The sequence below is a fragment of the Bufo bufo genome, chromosome 1 (genome assembly GCF_905171765.1).
Source record: "Bufo bufo chromosome 1, aBufBuf1.1, whole genome shotgun sequence".
NCBI classification, from domain to species: domain Eukaryota; kingdom Metazoa; phylum Chordata; class Amphibia; order Anura; family Bufonidae; genus Bufo; species Bufo bufo.
The window spans coordinates 667,969,466-667,991,561 of NC_053389.1; the positions used below are offsets into that span (position 1 = coordinate 667,969,466).

A 22,096-nucleotide genomic window follows, 5' to 3' on the forward strand; every position below is an offset into this window, starting at 1 on the left:
TTGTACCCTTTTTGTCGAGCGACAGATGTAAAATTTCGTTGGGGGGGATTTATCAAACTGGTGTAAAGGAAAACTGGCTTAGTTGCCCATAGCAACCAATCAGATTCCATCTGTTATTTTTTAAAGGAGCTGTGAAAAATGAAAGGTGGAATCTGATTGGTTGCTATGGGCAACTAAGCCTGTTTTCCTTTGCATCAGTCTTAATAAATCTGCGCCAGTAAATTTCATGGGCCTGATGTCCCGGCCCAGCCCCCACAAACAAAATATTGTAATTCGGGCATTAAAAAGTCCCAAAATGGGGTCTTACAACTATTTTTACACCAACAACTGAGTTAATGCCCGTTTTAAATGACTGCCATTCTTTTTACAGTGCTAAAAATTGTATGTCCACCAAAAATGATCACTTTACAGATCCCCTCCCGGGTCTCCGCTGGTTTCTGTATCCTGGTGTCAAGCAGCAGTGATGGCCAGTTCGCCGTGTTCGCCACTGGACACCAAGATACAGAGAGCGGTGGGGACCCGGAAAACACTGAACTGGCCGCAGTGGGGGATTGATAAATTGCTACTGCTATTATTATTTCCAGCATTCTGAACAGGCTGTAATAAAAAAAATTGTGACTGAACAACCCCTTTAAGCTTCCATTACTTAAAATCAGAAAACCCCTTTAAACAGGGACACATCTAGCTGTGGAGAGTCGAGTCAGGCGACACGTGCGCGGCTGCAAGTTCATTCATAAAACCGGTTCTCTCCTCGATATTAAGTAAATGGGGACAAAGCCGCACACAAGCGCAATGCTCAGAAATCTCTGCCTGCCGGCAGAAAGACGCGGCGTCATCCCTCAGATATACAGTCCATGGTATTGTTCTGCACCAGTCATTAAGCCATTATGTACGTGTGCGGTGCTGAGATAATAATTGCCTCTATTTTATATATCAACACTTTCACGGCTACTGTTTGTGAATGTGATTACTTTGTTTCTTGCAAGAAATCAATTTCCAATAAGCAGTAGGGGAGATAAATTCAAAACGTCGCAAATTTCAGAGCTCTTCCAGCCCATCATTTTTATTTCTTTAAAAAAAAAAAAAAAAAGTCAGACATAAACTATAATAGGAGTAATACTCATCGATCCCCTGCTGCTCCGGTTTTGATGCTTTCCGTGTTCCTCCGCATTTTCTGGGTGTAGGAAATCAGCCAAGGAAATAAAGACCAGCAGGGAATTTGGGAAGCATCAGTAAGGGAGCGGCAAGGGAACGGTGAGGGGAGTATCATTTTATTTATTTTTTTAAAAGTCATTGATCCATTTTTAAACAAAATTTACGATGCAATCCCTTTTGATGCCTTTTTCACCCGCGTGAAAACAAAAACCTGAAGGCTTACAAACAACATCTCCCAGCAACCATCAGTGAAAAACGCATTACATCCGGACGCAATGCGTTTTTCACTGAAGCCCCATTCACTTCTTTGGGGCCAGGGCTGCATGAAAAAGGCAGACTATAGAACATGCTGCGACTCTCACGCAACGCAGAACTGAGGCGTAAAAAAACGCTCATGTACACAGACCCATTGAAACGAACGGGTCAGGATTCAGTGTGGGTGCTATGCGTTCACGTCACGCATCGCACCCATCAGTAGCGATACATAAAGTTTCAGTGTAGTCCAGGCCTTAAAGGCTAACTTCATGTGCCTTGATTCAAGAATGTATTGGTCACAGCCCAGAGCAGGGCGCTATAAGCTGGTCGCCTCATACACACAACCGTTTTTCATTCATTTATTTAAATGGCGCAAGAGATGCGGACAGTGCACTGTGTGTTGTCCGCATCCGTATTTGTGTTCCGCGGCCATGCAAAAAAATAAAAAATAAATGAAAAATAGAACATGTCCTATTTTTGGGCATTTTGAGGACAAGAATAGACATTTGTAACTTAGCACGGGACCTGTGGAAGGGAAAACGCGAGATGCTCACGGCCTAGAAGATGACTGTTAAGAGTGAAGGAGAGATGGACAGAGGAAGGAAGGCAGGAAGTAAAGAAGGAAGAGGGATGGTGACTGACACCGTGCATATAAAAGAGCCTACCAATCACTTCCATGAGGGGCAGGAAGAGGCAGGCGTCCTCTGTATTCTTCCAGCACTTTTGTATCGTCTTGCCTACTAGCAGTACAGACCTGTACTTGTAATATGGAAAACCATAGCTGACATCTGCATTTATCACAGGTCTCAGCATGGGACGATCACGTAAATGAACAAAGCAATCATCAGGATCGATGGCCAAGGGTCATCATGCTGCTGTTCAAGGGGTTGTCACATTAAGCTTATCCCCATCTACAGGATAGGGAATAAGTGTCTGAACTGCTGAGGTCCGACTGCTGGGGCCCCTGCTCCACTGTAACGCATGCTTGCCCAAATCTATGGGCACTTGTACTCTGCTCTCTTCGGTATTGCCATAATGTTGAATGGAGCAGCGGACATGTATGCAGGTCTGTTGCTCCATTCAAAAGTGGAGCACAGGCCCCTGTTCTTGAGATCGGCAGGGGCCCCAGTGGTCAGATAATTATCCCCTATCCTGTAAATGGGGATAAGATGTCTTAGTGGGACAACCCCGTTAAGTGGACCCTAAATTTGAAAATTGTCCAAGTAACAAGTTATCTTTAAGAAATGCAGCACTTTGCTATAATCATATTTTGTAAAATACGCTATCGTAAGCAGTGGTGGCAGCAGGTATCCCTTCCCTGTCACCCTGCAAGCATTTGAAAGGCACATTTGACTGATGGAGGAGTTTGAGAGTAAAAGAAGACAGGGTGACAGTATCCGGAGATGTGCAGAAGTTATATAACAGGGACTCTGCCATCGACCTGTATCCATCTGCTTCAGTCATTATAATGATCCAATGCACACAAGGTGGTCTTATAAGTGGATACCACAAAGATATCAAAGTAGTGAGGCAAGGACAGCTGCTGAAATAATTAAAGGGGCAGTCCCATCTATGGTATGTCCACATAAGCCATAAATGTCCGACTGCCTCAGGTCTCGCCTCTGGGGCCCACACTTATCTCATGAACAAAGGTACTATGTTTAAGGGTCGGTGATGGCGCATGTACACAGCTCTCTCTATTCACTTAGCCAAGACTATTTCCATCCCTCCCATTCTGGATGATGAACGTGGTGCAGGGATAGACCCCTTTTGTCTGACTCTATACCGACTATTCATTGGAATTGGGTACTGCCACACGTTCGGGTTTCCAGATACAACCAGGAGTGAACTGAAAAAAGCGGAGAAGTCATATCTGTCCTTTATATTTTCTCTCCTTTTAAGATCCACTACTGATTTTGCTTCCAAAACTCCATCAAGAAACCTGACCGTGTGGCTGTTCTCTTAGGGCTCATGCACACAAACTCATTTTTTTCCGTGTCCATTCCATTTTGTTTTTTTGCGGCCCGTATGCGGAACCATTCACTTTAATGGGTCCCCAAATATAAACGGAAATGACACTATGTGCATTCCTTTTCCGTATGACCGTTCCGCAAAAAAGAAAGAACATGTCCTATTCTTGTCCGTTTTGCAGACAAGAAAACTGAAGCAATACGGATGTCACACAGCTCTAATCCGTATTTTTTAGAGACCGCAAAATACATTCGGTTGTGTGCATAAGCCCTTAGGGGAACATTTATCAAAACTAGTGCACTGTGAATCTGGCTTAGGCCTCATGCACACGACCGTTTTTTTTTTGCGGTCCGCAAAACAGATTTCCGTTGTTCCGTGATCCATGACCGTTTTTTCTGCCGTGGATCTTCCTTGATTTTTGGCGGATCCACGGACATGAAAAGTGAAAAAAAAGTCAAGTTTCCATTGAAAATGATAGGAAAAACGGACACGGATCACGGACGCGGATCACGGATGCGGATGACTACCATTGTCCGTGAAAAAAATAGGACAGGTCATATTTTTTTCACGGACTGAAAAAACGGATCACGGACGCGGAAGCCAAACGGTGCATTTTCCGATTTTTCCACGGACCCATTGAAAGTCAATGGGTCCACGAAAAAAAACGGAAAACGGAACAACGGCCGTGGATGCACACAACGGTCGTGTGCATGAGGCCTTAGGCTACTTTCACACTTGTGGCAGCAGGGTCCAGCAGGCTGTTCCGGCGGGGGAACAGCCTGCCGGATCCATGCTCACGCTAGCCCACCGTGCCGCCGGACGTCCGCTTCGGTCCCATTCACTATAATGGGGGCGGGCCGGGGGTCCGGCCACAGCACGGCAAACAAGCGGTCGGACAAAAACCGCAGCGTGCTGTAGTTTGTGTCTGGCTGGTTGCCCACCAGAATGCATATGGATCTCCGCCGGACCCCATTATACTTAATAGGGTCAGCAGGCATTCTGTCCACATGCGGCAGGTGTAAAGGTAGCCTAAAACACTAGGATACGGTCAGGTCAGGGGAGCGCAGTCGGCCAGGGAGATCCATGAGACACATTGGCCCTTGAAGAATGGGCTAATCACGTTTGTGTGAAGCAGCCCTTAGACAACAATACGACAATCAATAGGACTGTAGTCACTTTAGTAACTGCCACAATTGCACAGAAAAATGCCACTCTGTGGGGGAGATTTATCAAAGCTGATGTACAGGAACACTGGCTTAGTTGCCCATAGCAACCAATCAGATTCCACCTTTCATTTTTCAAAGGAGCTTAGAAAAAAATGAAAGGTGGAATTTGATTGGTTGCTATGAGCAACTACACTAGTCACTATAAGGGCTCATGCCTGTTTTGCAGTCCGTAAACTGCGGATGTGCAAAACACAGACACCGGCCATGCGTGCTACGCATTTCTGCGGAACGCAACCTCCTGCCCTCTATAGAACTGTCCTATCCTTGCAAAACAGACAAGAATAGAACATGTTCTATCTTTTACAGGGCTGCGGAACGGACATATGGATGCAGGTAGTGTACACAGGTGTGATATCCGCATCTTTTACAGCCCTATTGAAGTGAACGGGTATGCATCTGACCTGCAAAACATGCTGATTGGATGCAGACCAAAAATACGTTCATGTGCATGATCCCCGACACCGGGGCTGCACAATCTTTGGACACAATATTGGGGCAAATTTACTAATACCAGCTTCTTAGTTTACCCCTTGCGCTGCCATTAGATTAGAAAAACTGCACAAAAAAACACACACCAAAACTGCAATAAATAGTACGGATTTATGTGCCTTTCTCAATGCAGTTTTGGTTTGGATTTCATGCAGATTTTCAGCACACAAAAAAAAAACTATATATAATAATAATAATAATAATAATAATAATATATATATATACACAGTACAGACCAAAAGTTTGGACACACCTTCTCATTCAAAGAGTTTTCTTTATTTTCATGACTATGAAGGCATCAAAACTATGAATTAACACATGTGGAATTATATACATAACAAACAAGTGTGAAACAACTGAAAATATGTCATATTCTAGGTTCTTCAAAGTAGCCACCTTTTGCTTTGATTACTGCTTTGCACACTCTTGGCATTCTCTTGATGAGCTTCAAGAGGTAGTCCCCTGAAATGGTCTTCCAACAGTCTTGAAGGATTCCCAGAGATGCTTAGCACTTGTTGGCCCTTTTGCCTTCACTCTGTGGTCCAGCTCACCCCAAACCATCTCGATTGGGTTTAGGTCCGGTGACTGTGGAGGCCAGCTCATCTAGCGCAGCACCCCATCACTCTCCTTCATGGTCAAATAGCCCTTACTTTCAAAGTTTTCCCAATTTTTCGGCTGACTGACTGACCTTCATTTCTTAAAGTAATGATGGCCACTCGTTTTTCTTTACTTAGCTGCTTTTTTCTTGCCATAATACAAATTCTAACAGTCTATTCAGTAGGACTATCAGTTGTGTATCCACCTGACTTCTCCTCAACGCAACTGATGGTCCCAACCACATTTATAAGGCAAGAAATCCCACTTATTAAACCTGACAGGGCACACCTATGAAGTGAAAACCATTTCAGGGGACTACCTCTTGAAGCTCATCAAGAGAATGCCAAGAGTGTGCAAAGCAGTAATCAAAGCAAAAGGTGGCTACTTTGAAGAACCTAGAATATGACATATTTTCAGTTGTTTCACACTTGTTTGTTATGTATATAATTCCACATGTGTTAATTCATAGTTTTGATGCCTTCATAGTCCTGAAAATAAAGAAAACTCTTTGAATGAGAAGGTGTGTCCAAACTTTGTCTGTACTATATATATATATATATATATATATATATCGGCATGCAAACGCCCAGTATCCACGTTTTGCGGACTGCAAAACACGGCCGTGTGCATGAGCCCTAATACAGCACCACAAATCTCATGTACACTTCGCTTTTTTGCCCCATGTGGAAATCGACCCGCTGTGCAGATTTTGAAATCACAGCACGTCACTTCTTTGTGTGGTTCTGTTGTGTGGATTTCACCCTCTTCAATGCAAGGCTGAGATCTGCGACAAAACCACATCAAATCAACACCACAAACCGCAATTTCACTCTTTGCATTGCAATAGGTGAAATCCGCACAAAAAATAAAAAAAATTAATCACACAAACAGTTGACATGCTGTGGATTTCTAAATCCGAATGGCAGGTTAATTTCCGCACAGAAACAAAGTAATCCACAGGTAGCTTTAGAGAATCGTCCTGCTCCCCTAAGATTAAAGGGGTGACATCACAGACATTAACAGCGTATCGCTAGGCTATGCCACTTATGTCCAGCTCCAGGAGGCTGCAACATTGTCAGATTGTTTTCTAATTGCTGGCGCACAGTACAGCATATGCATTTCACATGAACCCCACCCCTCTCCATAGGCTAAGTGGGAATAATTTGTGAAATCGCAAGCAATCACAACCTGCAATAATCTAAGGGGTTCATTTACTACAGGCAATACACCGGTTATCGACATTAAAAAAGTCTGTTTTGCCACTTTTTAAGTCCCCTGGCGACAATATTTTCTTTACGCTTTGCTTGCCACTTGGGAGTGGCGGAGTCCAGGACATGGGACACGACACATTTACCATCTTTTACACCTGGAAACAGGCACAAAAGCGAAGTGAAAACTACTCCGGTTAGGGGCTGGAACACAGGAACAAACAGCGTTATAAATCATTACAATGCTGTGAGTTCATGTCACAGGAGCAGTGTTCAGGCTGGGAAATACTGCTGTCACACGGAGAGTATTTCCCATACTGAACACACTCATGTGAAATTTCCCGAAAGGGGCAGCACTTACCTTTTTATGTAACTTGCCATCGACTTACCGGATGCTAAGAGGCAACAGGGGACCCAGGTGTGGGCCCCCAACTATCAAGCATTTCTATTCTACCTGTAGTCGGAATACTCCTACATATTTGTAACGTACATATTATATTAAAATCTACAAGATCCCAAATGACCTTTTGTTTGCATGATCAGGAGAACAGCTGACACCTTAAACCAATTTTTTTAATTGCTTGGTCTCTTAATTCAGATTAGTACTTTTGTTCTAGATTTTAATGAATCTAGAATACCCTGCCTCAGTGGAGCAGTTAATACCAATGGTTATAACATGCGGTATAGAAATGGCAATTCACTTCCATGGTCCATTGGGCATCAACACAGCAGCATAGAATATTGTATATTAATGGAGCAGTTCATTATAGAAGGCTACCCATCACTGAGTAGTTTATTATAGAACCTTCATGGCACGTTTTATTATGGACAATCAGTATAGAAGGTTTCATATTGATATTCAGTTCAGTAGCAGATCTGTTCATTATGAGGTAGCCAACTTGTGGCAATCCTTATAGAAAGTTGCATATTAATGGCAGAGTTGATTACAGAACAGTGTATATTTATGGAGCTGCTAATTATAGGATGTTCTATACTAATGAAGTGGTTTATGATCGAATGTTCAGAAATAAGGCGGCAATTTATTTTAGAATGGTCTGTAATATACAAATTATGCCTATAGACTCTTGGGTTAATAGCTGGTCATTATAGACTCTTGGGTTATGATACAGCTGGTCATTATAGACTTGGGTTATGATACAGCTGGTCATTATAGACTTGGGTTATGATACAGCTGGTCATTATAGACTTGGGTTATAATACAGCTGGTCATTATAGACTTGGGTTATAATACAGCTGGTCATTATAGACTTGGGTTATAATACAGCTGGTCATTATACAGGGAGTGCAGAATTATTACGCAAGTTGTATTTTTGAGGATTAATTTTATTATTGAACAAGAACCATGCTCTAAATGAACCCAAAAAACTCATTAATATCAAAGCTGAATATTTTTGGAAGTAGTTTTTAGTTTGTTTTTAGTTTTAGCTATTTTAGGGGGATATCTGTGTGTGCAGGTGACTATTACTGTGCATAATTATTAGGCAACTTAACAAAAAACAAATATATACCCATTTCAATTATTTATTTTTACCAGTGAAACCAATATAACATCTCAACATTCACAAATATACATTTCTGACATTCAAAAACAAAATAAAAACAAATCAGTGACCAATATAGCCACCTTTCTTTGCAAGGACACTCAAAAGCCTGCCATCCATGGATTCTGTCAGTGTTTTGATCTGTTCACCATCAACATTGCGTGCAGCAGCAACCACAGCCTCCCAGACACTGTTCAGAGAGGTGTACTGTTCTTCCCTCCTTGTAAATCTCACATTTGATGATGGACCACAGGTTCTCAATGGGGTTCATATCAGGTGAACAAGGAGGCCATGTCATTAGATTTTCTTCTTTTATACCCTTTCTTGCCAGCCACGCTGTGGAGTACTTGGACGCGTGTGATGGAGCATTGTCCTGCATGAAAATCATGTTTTTCTTGAAGGATGCAGACTTCTTCCTGTACCACTGCTTGAAGAAGGTGTCTTCCAGAAACTGGCAGTAGGACTGGGAGTTGAGCTTGACTCCATCCTCAACCCGAAAAGGCCCCACAAGCTCATCTTTGATGATACCAGCCCAAACCAGTACTCCACCTCCTCCTTGCTGGCGTCTGAGTCGGACTGGAGCTCTCTGCCCTTTACCAATCCAGCCATGGGCCCATCAAGACTCACTCTCATTTCATCAGTCCATAAAACCTTAGAAAAATCAGTCTTGAGATATTTCTTGGCCCAGTCTTGACGTTTCAGCTTGTGTGTCTTGTTCAGTGGTGGTCATCTTTCAGCCTTTCTTACCTTGGCCATGTCTCTGAGTATTGCACACCTTGTGCTTTTGGGCACTCCAGTGATGTTGCAGCTCTGAAATATGGCCAAACTGGTGGCAAGTGGCATCTTGGCAGCTGCACGCTTGACTTTTCTCAGTTCATGGGCAGTTATTTTGCGCCTTGGTTTTTCCACACGCTTCTTGCGACCCTGTTGACTATTTTGAATGAAACGCTTGATTGTTCGATGATCACGCTTCAGAAGCTTTGCAATTTTAAGAGTGTTGCATCCCTCTGCAAGATATCTCACTATTTTTGACTTTTCTGAGCCTGTCAAGTCCTTCTTTTGACCCATTTTGCCAAAGGAAAGGAAGTTGCCTAATAATTATGTACACCTGATATAGGGTGTTGATGTCATTATACCACACCCCTTCTCATTACAGAGATGCACATCACCTAATATGCTTAATTGGTAGTAGGCTTTCGAGCCTATACAGCTTGGAGTAAGACAACATGCATAAAGAGGATGATGTGGTCAAAATACTCATTTGCCTAATAATTCTGTACAGGGTGTAGACTTGGGTTATAATACAGCTGGTCATTATAGACTTGGGTTATAATACAGCTGGTCATTATAGACTTGGGTTATAATACAGCTGGTCATTATAGACTTGGGTTATAATACAGCTGGTCATTATAGACTTGGGTTATAATACAGCTGGCCATTATAAACTTGGGTTATAATACAGCTGGCCATTATAAACTTGGGTTATAATACAGCTGGCCATTATAGACTTGGGTTATAATACAGCTGGTCATTATAGACTTGGGTTATAATACAGCTGGTCATTATATACTTGGGTTATAATACAGCTGGTCATTATAGACTTGGGTTATAATACAGCTGGTCATTATAGACTTGGGTTATAATACAGCTGGTCATTATAGACTTGGGTTATAATACAGCTGGTCATTATAGACTTGGGTTATAATACAGCTGGTCATTATAGACTTGGGTTATAATACAGCTGGTCATTATAGACTTGGGTTATAATACAGCTGGTCATTATAGACTTGGGTTATAATACAGCTGGTCATTATAGACTTGGGTTATAATACAGCTGGTCATGGGTTATAATACAGCTGGTCATTATAGACTTGGGTTATAATACAGCTGGTCATTATAGACTTGGGTTATAATACAGCTGGTCATTATAGACTTGGGTTATAATACAGCTGGTCATTATAGACTTGGGTTATAATACAGTTGGTCATTATAGACTTGGGTTATAATACAGCTGGTCATTATAGACTTGGGTTATAATACAGCTGGTCATTATAGACTTGGGTTATAATACAGCTGGTCATTATAGACTTGGGTTATAATACAGCTGGTCATTATAGACTTGGGTTATAATACAGCTGGTCATTATAGACTTGGGTTATAATACAGCTGGTCATTATAGACTTGGGTTATAATACAGCTGGTCATTATAGACTTGGGTTATAATACAGCTGGTCATTATAGACTTGGGTTATAATACAGCTGGTCATTATAGACTTGGGTTATAATACAGCTGGTCATTATAGACTTGGGTTATAATACAGCTGGTCATTATAGACTTGGGTTATAATACAGCTGGCCATTATAAACTTGGGTTATAATACAGCTGGTCATTATAGACTTGGGTTATAATACAGCTGGTCATTATAGACTTGGGTTATAATACAGCTGGTCATTATAGACTTGGGTTATAATACAGCTGGTCATTATAGACTCTTACGTTATAATACAGCTGGTCAATATAGAATCATGTGTTATAATATAGCGTATATTGGGTTATAACACAGTGGTCATTAAAGGACTCATGAGTTATAATATAGCTGGTCATTATAGAATATTGCGTTATAATACAGCTGGTCATTATAGACTCTTGGGCTATAATACAGCTGGTCATTATAGACTATTGGGTTATAATACAGCTGGTCATTATAGACTATTGGGTTATAATACAGCTGGTCATTATAGACTCTTGGGCTATAATACAGCTGGTCATTATAGACTCTTGGGTTATAATACAGCTGGTCATTATAGACTATTGGGTTATAATACAGCTGGTCATTATAGAATCCTGTGTTATGATATAGCTGGTCATTATAGAATCCTGGGTTATAATATAGCTGGTCATTATAGAATCCTGGGTTATAATGCAGCTGGTCATTATAGAATATTGTGTTATAACACAGCTTTTCATTATAGAATATTGGGTTATAACACAGCTGGTCATTAAAGGACTCCTGGGTTATAATACAGCTGGTGATTATAGAATATTGGGCAATAATACAGCTGGTCATTATAGAATCCTGGGTTATAATATAGCTGGTCATTATAGAATATTGGGCTATAATGCATCGGGTCATTATAGATACAGAATTTTGGATTATAAGGGTAAAACCACAATGATTCAACACGGCCACGCTGTGGTCATACTACCATGCAGCTGTATGGGACGCAGTGGGCTCCAACTGTTTAGTTGGTCTGCATTGTTAAGCCTCATTCACACGTCCGTACTCAAATATGTGAGCAGGTGGTCAGTGAAGCATCCGTGAAGCTGTCCGCGAAGGATCAGTTTTTTACTGTCCGTGTTGCATCCGTGTTTCACTGACACTGAACAGCTGAAAAATAATTTTCAAAGAATCTCTTCTTAATTATCCGTGAAACACGGATGGCATCTGTGGTTTTCACGGACCTATAGATTATAATGGGTGTGATGGATCCGTGAAACGGACAAAATAGAGCATGCATCCGTGCGGAAAACACTGACCCACAGACCGTGCTAAAACACTGATGTCTGAATACACATCAGTGTATACACAATGAATGGGGACATGTGCTGTCCATGGAGAACACGTACAGCACACGTTTGTGAAACACTGACATGGCTAGTGTTTAGTGAACTTGTGGTTTCAAGGTCGGGTTTGTGTAAGAATTCAGCTATGGATTCCGCTACCACTGACCAAAATTTATCGTCCGTGGTAGCGAAATCCATAACGGAATTCTTAGATAACCTGAACCTTATACACCAAACTTGAAAACACAGGTTCGCTCAACACTAATAATGACTGCACAGCACCCTCAATACCACACGGCCGTTAACAATGAAAACCAACTAAACAGTGAGAGTAAGAGAAAATTATTATAGAATATTGTGTCATAATAAAGCTGTTCATCATAGCAGGTTAGGTTGTAATAGGGCTGGTCACTGGAGAAGGTTAGGTTATAATAGGGCTGGTCACTGGAGAAGGTTAGGTTATAATAGGGCTGGTCACTAGAGAAGGTTAGGTTATAATAGGGCTGGTCACTAGAGAAGGTTAGGTTATAATAGGGCTGGTCACTAGAGAAGGTTAGGTTATAATAGGGCTGGTCACTAGAGAAGGTTAGGTTGTAATAGGGCTGGTCACTAGAGAAGGTTAGGTTATAATAGGGCTGGTCACTAGAGAAGGTTAGGTTATAATAGGGCTGGTCACTAGAGAAGGTTAGGTTATAATAGGGCTGGTCACTAGAGAAGGTTAGGTTATAATAAGGCTGGTCACTAGAGAAGGTTAGGTTATAATAGGGCTGGTCACTAGAGAAGGTTAGGTTGTAATAGGGCCGCTGGTCACTAGAGAAGGTTAGGTTATAATGGGGCTGGTCACTAGAGAAGGTTAGGTTATAATTAGGGCTGGTCACTAGAGAAGGTTAGGTTATAATAGGGCTAATCACTAGAGAAGGTTAGGTTATAATAGGGCTGGTCACTAGAGAAGGTTAGGTTGTAATATGGCCGCTGGTCACTAGAGAAGGTTAGGTTGTAATAGGGCTGGTCACTAGAGAAGGTTAGGTTGTAATAGGGCTGGTCACTAGAGAAGGTTAGGTTATAATAGGGCTGGTCACTAGGGAAGGTTAGGTTATAATAGGGCTGGTCACAAGAGAAGGTTAGGTTATAATAGGGCTGGTCACTAGAGAAGGTTAGGTTGTAATAGGGCTGCTGGTCACTAGAGAAGGTTAGGTTGTAATAGGGCTGGTCACTAGGGAAGGTTAGGTTATAATAGGGCTGGTCACTAGAGAAGGTTAGGTTGTAATAGGGCTGCTGGTCACTAGAGAAGGTTAGGTTATAATAGGGCTGGTCACTAGAGAAGGTTAGGTTATAATAGGGCTGGTCACTAGAGAAGGTTAGGTTGTAATAGGGCTGCTGGTCACTAGGGAAGGTTAGGTTATAATAGGGCTGGTCACTAGAGAAGGTTAGGTTGTAATAGGGCTGCTGGTCACTAGAGGAGGTTAGGTTATAATAAGGCTGGTCACTAGAGAAGGTTAGGTTATAATAAGGCTGGTCACTAGAGAAGGTTAGGTTATAATAAGGCTGGTCACTAGAGAAGTTTAGGTTATGGTTATAATGGGGCTGGTCACTAGAGGTTAGGTTATAATAGGGCTGGTCACTAGAGAAGGTTAGGTTATAGGGCTGGTCACTAGAGAAGGTTAGGTTGTAATAGGGCTGGTCACTAGGGAAGGTTAGGTTGTAATAGGGCTGGTCACTAGAGGTTAGGTTATAATAGGGCTGGTCACTAGAGAAGGTTAGGTTGTAATAGGGCTGGTCACTAGGGAAGGTTAGGTTGTAATAGGGCTGGTCACTAGAGAAGGTTAGGTTGTAAAGGAGACAGTGATTACAGCACAGTTGTAATAAAGCTGGTCATTATACAATTTGGCTTATAATAGAGCAGGTCAGAATAGTGGGTTATACTAGAACAGTTCCTTATATAATGTTAGGTCACAATAAAACAGTTGATTATAGAGGGGATGTAATAAGAGAGCAGATCATCATATAATGGGCTACAATGGAGCATTTCAGCACAGGTTAGGCTATGACGGAGCCGACCAGCTGCGGGTTATCACTGCTCAGCATTCTAACGGTTCCAGTCCGCCCTGGGAAAGTTGTACGGAGCGGGAGTGCAGGTGATGCCGGCTCCACAGAGGGAGGCACAAGTGATCGCATCGGTCACTCACCCCATGGTGCCGGGCAGCTCCTCTCACAAGCGGGCGGACTGTGTGTGCTCTCCCGGGGATCAGGAGCTCTCGCATCAGCTGCTATTTAAGTCCTCCTCGGGCTTCTCCGGAGGGCGCAGTAATCCGCGGAGATCTACAGGCTGCTGCCCGCTGCCATGGCTCTGCTGCTGCCGGCTCCGGAGCGATCCTCTCCCGCAGGAAGTGTGTAGGAAGTGAGCGCGGACTCAGCGCAGCGACACAGAGCGGATCCCACCTGCTCCTAGCGGCAGCGCAGCCTCCCACATGGAGGAGGGACGGGGCCGCTGCCTGCCCACGCCTGCCAGCCGAGTGCCAGCCTCGGTCCCGGTAGGTGCAGCGCTCATCCCGGACTCCCTAAGCCGCGGCGTCACCTGTAATCCTGCCCCAGATAATCGTCAGTCTGTACAGGTGCCAACGATGCGCCCGCCTGCTTGTGCCCTCTCTGACCAGAACACACACCGGCTCACCTGTGCCCACCAGATACTCCAAACATTGCCTCACCTGTGCCCACCAGATACTCCAAACATTGCCTCACCTGTGCCCACCAGATACTCCATACATTGCCTCACCTGTGCCCACCATATACTCCATACATTGCCTCACCTGTCCCCTCTATATACACCATACACAGTGTCACCTGTCACCTCTATATACACCATACACAGTGTCACCTGTCCCCTCTATATACACCATACACAGTGTCACCCGTCCCCTCTATATACACCACACACAGTGTCACCTGTCCCCTCTATATACACCACACACAGTGTCACCTGTTTCCTCTATATACACCATACACAGTGTCACCCGTGCCCTCTATATACTCCACACACAGTGTCACCTGTCCCCTCTATATACACCACACACAGTGTCACCCATGCCCTCTATATACTCCACACACAGTGTCACCTGTCCCCTCTATATACACCACACACAGTGTCACCTGTCCCCTCTATATACACCACACACAGTGTCACCTGTCCCCTCTATATACACCATACACAGTGTCACCCGTCCCCTCTATATACATCATACACAGTGTCACCCGTCCCCTCTATATACATCATACACAGTGTCACCTGTCCCCTCCTATATACACCATACACAGTGTCACCTGTCCCCTCCTATATACATCATACACAGTGTCACCTGTCCCCTCTATATACACCATACACAGTGTCACCTGTCCCCTCTATATACACCATACACAGTGTCACCTGTCCCCTCCTATATACACCATACACAGTGTCACCTGTCCCCTCTATATACCCAATACACTGTGTCACCTGTCCCCTCTATATACACCATACACAGTGTCACCTGTCCCCTCCTATATACACCACACACAGTGTCACCTGTCCCCTCTATATACACCACACACAGTGTCACCTGTCCCCTCTATATACACCATACACAGTGTCACCTGTCCCCTCTATATACACCACACCGAGTGTCACCTGTTTCCTCTATATACACCACACACAGTGTCACCTGTCCCCTCTATATACACCACACCGAGTGTCACCTGTTTCCTCTATATACACCATACACAGTGTCACCTGTCCCCTCTATATACACCACACACAGTGTCACCTGTCCCCTCTATATACACCATCCACAGTGTCACCTGTCCCCTCTATATACACCACACAGTGTCACCTGTCCCCTCTATATACACTACACACAGTGTCACCTGTCCCCTCTATATACACCACACACAGTGTCACCTGTCCCCTCTATATACACCATACACAGTGTCACCCGTCCCCTCTATATACATCATACACAGTGTCACCCGTCCCCTCTATATACATCATACACAGTGTCACCTGTCCCCTCCTATATACACCATACACAGTGTCACCTGTCCCCTCCTATATACATCATACACAGTGTCACCTGTCCCCTCTATATACACCATACACAGTGTCACCTGTCCCCTCTATATACACCATACACAGTGTCACCTGTCCCCTCCTATATACACCATACACAGTGTCACCTGTCCCCTCTATATACCCAATACACTGTGTCACCTGTCCCCTCTATATACACCATACACAGTGTCACCTGTCCCCTCTATATACACCATACACAGTGTCACCTGTCCCCTCTATATACACCACACACAGTCACCTGTCCCCTCTATATACACCACACACAGTGTCACCTGTCCCCTCTATATACACCATACACAGTGTCACCTGTCCCCTCTATATACACCACACCGAGTGTCACCTGTTTCCTCTATATACACCACACACAGTGTCACCTGTCCCCTCTATATACACCACACCGAGTGTCACCTGTTTCCTCTATATACACCATACACAGTGTCACCTGTCCCCTCTATATACACCACACACAGTGTCACCTGTCCCCTCTATATACACCATCCACAGTGTCACCTGTCCCCTCTATATACACCACACAGTGTCACCTGTCCCCTCTATATACACTACACACAGTGTCACCTGTCCCCTCTATATACACCACACACAGTGTCACCTGTCCCCTCTATATACACCACACACAGTGTCACCTGTCCCCTCTATATACACCATACACAGTGTCACCTGTCCCCTCTATATACACCACACACAGTGTCACCTGTCCCCTCTATATACACCACACACAGTGTCACCTGTCCCCTCTATATACACCACACACAGTGTCACCTGTCCCCTCTATATACACCACACACAGTGTCACCTGTCCCCTCTATATACACCACACACAGTGTCACCTGTGCCCACCACATACTTTATACATTGTGTATATAGAGGGGGCAGGTAAGACAATGCATAGAGTATGTGGTGGGCACAGGTGACACTGTGTATGGTGTATATAGAGGGGACAGGTGACACTGTGTATGATGTATATAGAGGGGACAGGTGACACTGTGTATGATGTATATAGAGGGGGCAGATGAGGAACTGTATGGAGTATGTGGTAGGCACAGGTGTAACTGTCTTACCTGTCACCTATATATACACACCATACACAGTGTCACCTGTCCCCTCTATATACATCATACACAGGGTCACCTGTCCCCTCTATATACATCATACACAGGGTCACCTGTCCCCTCTATATACATCATACACAGTGTCACCTGTCCCCTCTATATACACCATACACAGTGTCACCTGTCCCCTCTATATACACCACACACAGTGTCACCTGTGCCCACCACATACTCTATACATTGTGTATATAGAGGGGGCAGGTAAGACAATGCATAGAGTATGTGGTGGGCACAGGTGACACTGTGTATGGTGTATATAGAGGGGACAGGTGACACTGTGTATGGTGTATATAGAGGGGACAGGTGACACTGTGTATGATGTATATAGAGGGGACAGGTGACCCTGTGTATGATGTATATAGAGGGGACAGGTGACCCTGTGTATGATGTATATAGAGGGGACAGGTGACCCTGTGTATGATGTATATAGAGGGGACAGGTGACCCTGTGTATGATGTATATAGAGGGGACAGGTGACACTGTGTATGGTGTGTATATATAGGTGACAGGTAAGACAGTTACACCTGTGCCTACCACATACTCCATACAGTTCCTCATCTGCCCCCTCTATATTCACCATACACAGTGTATTTGCCCCCTCTACACTTCAGTTGTCTGTTTCATACCTTACCTTATCTATCCGCTATAAACACTATCCTGTCTCCTCTGCATCCACCATACACAACCTCCCCTGCCCCCTCTGTATACTACACAATCTCACTTGCCCCTCTGTATACTACACAACCTCACCTGCCTCTCTGTATACTACACAACCTCACCTGCCACCTCTGTATACTACACAACCTCACCTGCCACCTCTGTATACTACACAACCTCACCTGCCCCCTCTGTATACTACACAACCTCACCTGCCACCTCTGTATGCTACACAACCTCACCTGCCCCCTCTGTATGCTACACAACCTCACCTGCCCCCTCTGTATGCTACACAACCTCCCCTGCCCCCTCTGTAGGCTACACAACCTCCCCTGCCACCTCTGTATGCTACACAACCTCCCCTGCCCCCTCTGTATGCTACACAACCTCCCCTGCCACCTCTGTATGCTACACAACCTCCCCTGCCACCTCTGTATACTACACAACCTCCCCTGCCACCTCTGTATACTACACAACCTCCCCTGCCACCTCTGTATACTACACAACCTCCCCTGCCTCTCTGTATACTACACAACCTCCCCTGCCACCTCTGTATACTACACAACCTCCCCTGCCACCTCTGTATACTACACAACCTCCCCTGCCACCTCTGTATGCTACACAACCTCCCCTGCCACCTCTGTATGCTACACAACCTCCCCTGCCCCCTCTGTATGCTACACAACCTCCCCTGCCACCTCTGTATACTACACAACCTCCCCTGCCACCTCTGTATACTACACAACCTCCCCTGCCACCTCTGTATACTACACAACCTCCCCTGCCCCTCTGTATACTACACAACCTCCCCTGCCACCTCTGTATGCTACACAACCTCCCCTGCCCCTCTGTATGCTACACAACCTCCCCTGCCACCTCTGTATGCTACACAACCTCCCCTGCCCCCTCTGTATGCTACACAACCTCCCCTGCCCCCTCTGTATGCTACACAACCTCCCCTGCCCCCTCTGTATGCTACACAACCTCCCCTGCCCCCTCTGTATGCTACACAACCTCCCCTGCCACCTCTGTATGCTACACAACCTCCCCTGCCACCTCTGTATGCTACACAACCTCCCCTGCCACCTCTGTATGCTACACAACCTCCCCTGCCACCTCTGTATGCTACACAACCTCCCCTGCCACCTCTGTATGCTACACAACCTCCCCTGCCCCTCTGTATACTACACAACCTCCCCTGCCACCTCTGTATGCTACACAACCTCCCCTGCCCCTCTGTATACTACACAACCTCCCCTGCCACCTCTATATGCTACACAACCTCCCCTGCCACCTCTGTATACTACACAACCTCCCCTGCCACCTCTGTATGCTACACAACCTCCCCTGCCACCTCTGTATACTACACAACCTCCCCTGCCACCTCTGTATGCACCATACTATTATCATACTCACTTGTATAGCATTACTGTACTCCGCAGTGCGGTAGTGATTGCTTGTCCCTATACAGTGAAGGTGATCGCTGCATGTAAATGCAGCCCTCAGCTCTGGAACGTGTTGATCGTTCCCAATAATGTCCTGACACATCGGGCATCTGTGTAAAAGGACCTTAAGGGTGCCTTCACATGTGACAGATTTTATTGCAGAAATTTCTTTGCCTTAAAATCAGTTCCATTTATCTCAAATTAGTTGTTTTGGTGCAAGCACATGGATTTCTGCAAACCTTATTCAGATGAATGCAACGAATTTTCAGTCACATGTGAATGCACCCCTAGGCCTTATTCGCACGAACATAATGTGTCTCTATGGGGCACCACTAAAGATGGCACTTTTTGCCACTGCATGCTGTATCACAGATGTATTGTCCTCCCCAGCACTAGAAGACCGCTTATTACCAATACCATTCCATTTATTTCTATCTATTGGGTCATATGGACAGGCTTTATATGCACCAATCAGCCATAACATTAGCCTACTATTATGTAGGTACACGTGGGGTCATTTATCAAATTAGTGTAAAGTAGAACTGGCTTAGTTGCGTATATCAACCAATCAGATTTCTCCTTTCATTTATCACAGTTCCCTTGGTAAATGAAAGGTGGAATCTGATTGGTTGCTATGGGCAACTAAGCCAGTTCTACAGGGTGGGCCATTTATATGGATACACCTTAATAAAATGGGAATGGTTGGTGATATTAACTTCCTGTTTGTGGCACATTAGTAAATGTGAGGGGGGAAACTTTTCAAGATGGGTGGTGACCATGGCGGCCATTTTGAAGTCAGCCATTTTGAATCCAACTTTTGTTTTTTCAATAGGAAGAGGGTCATGTGACACATCAAACTTATCGGGAATTTCACAAGAAAAACAATGGTGTGCTTGGTTTTAACGTGTTGGATTGTCAATGCAACCCTCTTCTCCCACTCTTCACACACTGATAGCAACACCGCAGGAGAAATGCTAGCACAGGCTTCCAGCATCCGTAGTTTCAGGTGCTGCACATCTCGTATCTTCACAGCATAGACGATTGCTGCTGCAGAACACAAGGGGTGAAACCACTGGCAGGAACACACCATCCCAATGGTAGATTATCACTGGGATATGATGTGTCCCTGACAGTGGCTTCACCCCTTGTGTTCTGCAGCAGCATGCCCTCCAGGTCTGTCCCCACTCCTAGCCTACTTATGTAGCAGGTGCAGCTTCTAAGATGGTGACAACGCTGCCTCCACATTACCTCTCCCTGTGCAATGCTGCTCCTCCTCTTCAGTCAGAAAAAGGAGGAGGCAGTAGCAGTGGCGCGGGTAATATGTGGTAGGTGGCGCCCCATTTACCTCGCACACAGGAGGAAGTTTGGAAGAACTCATCAATAGTGTGGGCAAGTGTGTGGGCATTTTGCATGGCGGGTGAGCGGGTGCGACGAGAAGGCATAACCACTGTGAGGGGGCACGTAATCTTGCATAACCACTGTGAGGGGCACATATGTGGGCATATCTACTTTGAGGGGGCACATAACGGGCATAAATACTGTGAAGGGGCACATAATCTTGCATTACTACTGTGAGGAGACACATAATCTGGCATAAATACTGTGAAGGGGCACATAATCTGGCATTACTACTGTGAGGAGACACATAATCTGGCATAACCACTCTGAGGGGGCACATATCTGGGCATATCTACTTTGAGGGGGCACATAATCTGGGCATTACTACTGTGAGGGGCACATAATCTGGCCATTACTACTGTGAGGGGGCACATAACTGGGCATTACTACTGTGAGAGAGGCACATATCTGGGTATAACTACTGTAAGGGGACACATATTTGGCATAACTACTGTGAGGGGGCACATATCTGGGCATAACTACTGTGAGGGGCCACAAGGTGGGCATTAGTAGTGTGTGGTTGCATTTAGGGGAAATGTCCTAGATTACCCTGCTATACCTTGGCTAAGGCATCAGAGAGAAAAGCTGTAGCCATTTTCAATAGTGGAATAGATTCTAGAATTCCTTCTTTGAAGTTTCATTTTTAAATGGTTCTCAAGCTGGGAGAGCCATAGAAAAAGTGAACGAGATACTGAGGTAGCTGCAATATTTGTGTTAATTAATGCAGAAGATACTTCCCGGGATTTTTTAAGAGGACCTATCCATAGCATCTTTTAATTGAGAAGAGTCCTCAAAAGGCAGGGTGTTTTTTTTTTTACTACTTTTGCAATGGGTATGTCAATCTTTGGGGTCTCTACCCATAGTCTTGTGTCTTCCACATTAAAAGCTAAACGACCTAGAGTGGATATAGTCTCAGATTCAGAAGAAGAATCTACACTGCTCAAAAAAATAAAGGGAACACAAAAATAACACATCCTAGATCTGAGTTAATTAAATATTCTTCTGAAATACTTTGTTGTTTACATAGTTGAATGTGCTGACAACAAAATCACACAAAAATAAAAAAATGGAAATCAAATTTTTCAACCCGTGGAGGTCTGGATTTGGAGTCACACTCAAAATTAAAGTGGAAAAACACACTACAGGCTGATCCAACTTTGATGTAATGTCCTTAAAACAAGTCAAAATGAGGCTCAGTAGTGTGTGTGGCCTCCACGTGCCTGTATGACCTCCCTACAACGCCTGTGCATGCTCCTGATGAGGTGGCGGACGGTCTCCTGATGAATCTCCTCCCAGACCTGGACTAAAGCATCTGCCAACTCCTGGACAGTCTGTG

At 44.5% G+C, this 22,096-nt stretch overlaps 1 protein-coding gene across 1 annotated transcript in view; it reads right to left on the reverse strand.

Annotated features, from left to right (window-relative positions):
- Positions 1 to 14,520, reverse strand: part of HOMER2 (homer scaffold protein 2) — a 255,201-nt gene extending 240,681 nt beyond the window's left edge. The window contains exon 1 of the mRNA XM_040414053.1: positions 14,215 to 14,520. Within this exon, the coding sequence (XP_040269987.1) occupies positions 14,215 to 14,219 (5 nt within the window). The 5' untranslated portion in view covers positions 14,220 to 14,520. The remainder of the gene's footprint in view (positions 1 to 14,214) is intronic.
- Between the last annotated feature and the right edge of the window lie 7,576 nt (positions 14,521 to 22,096).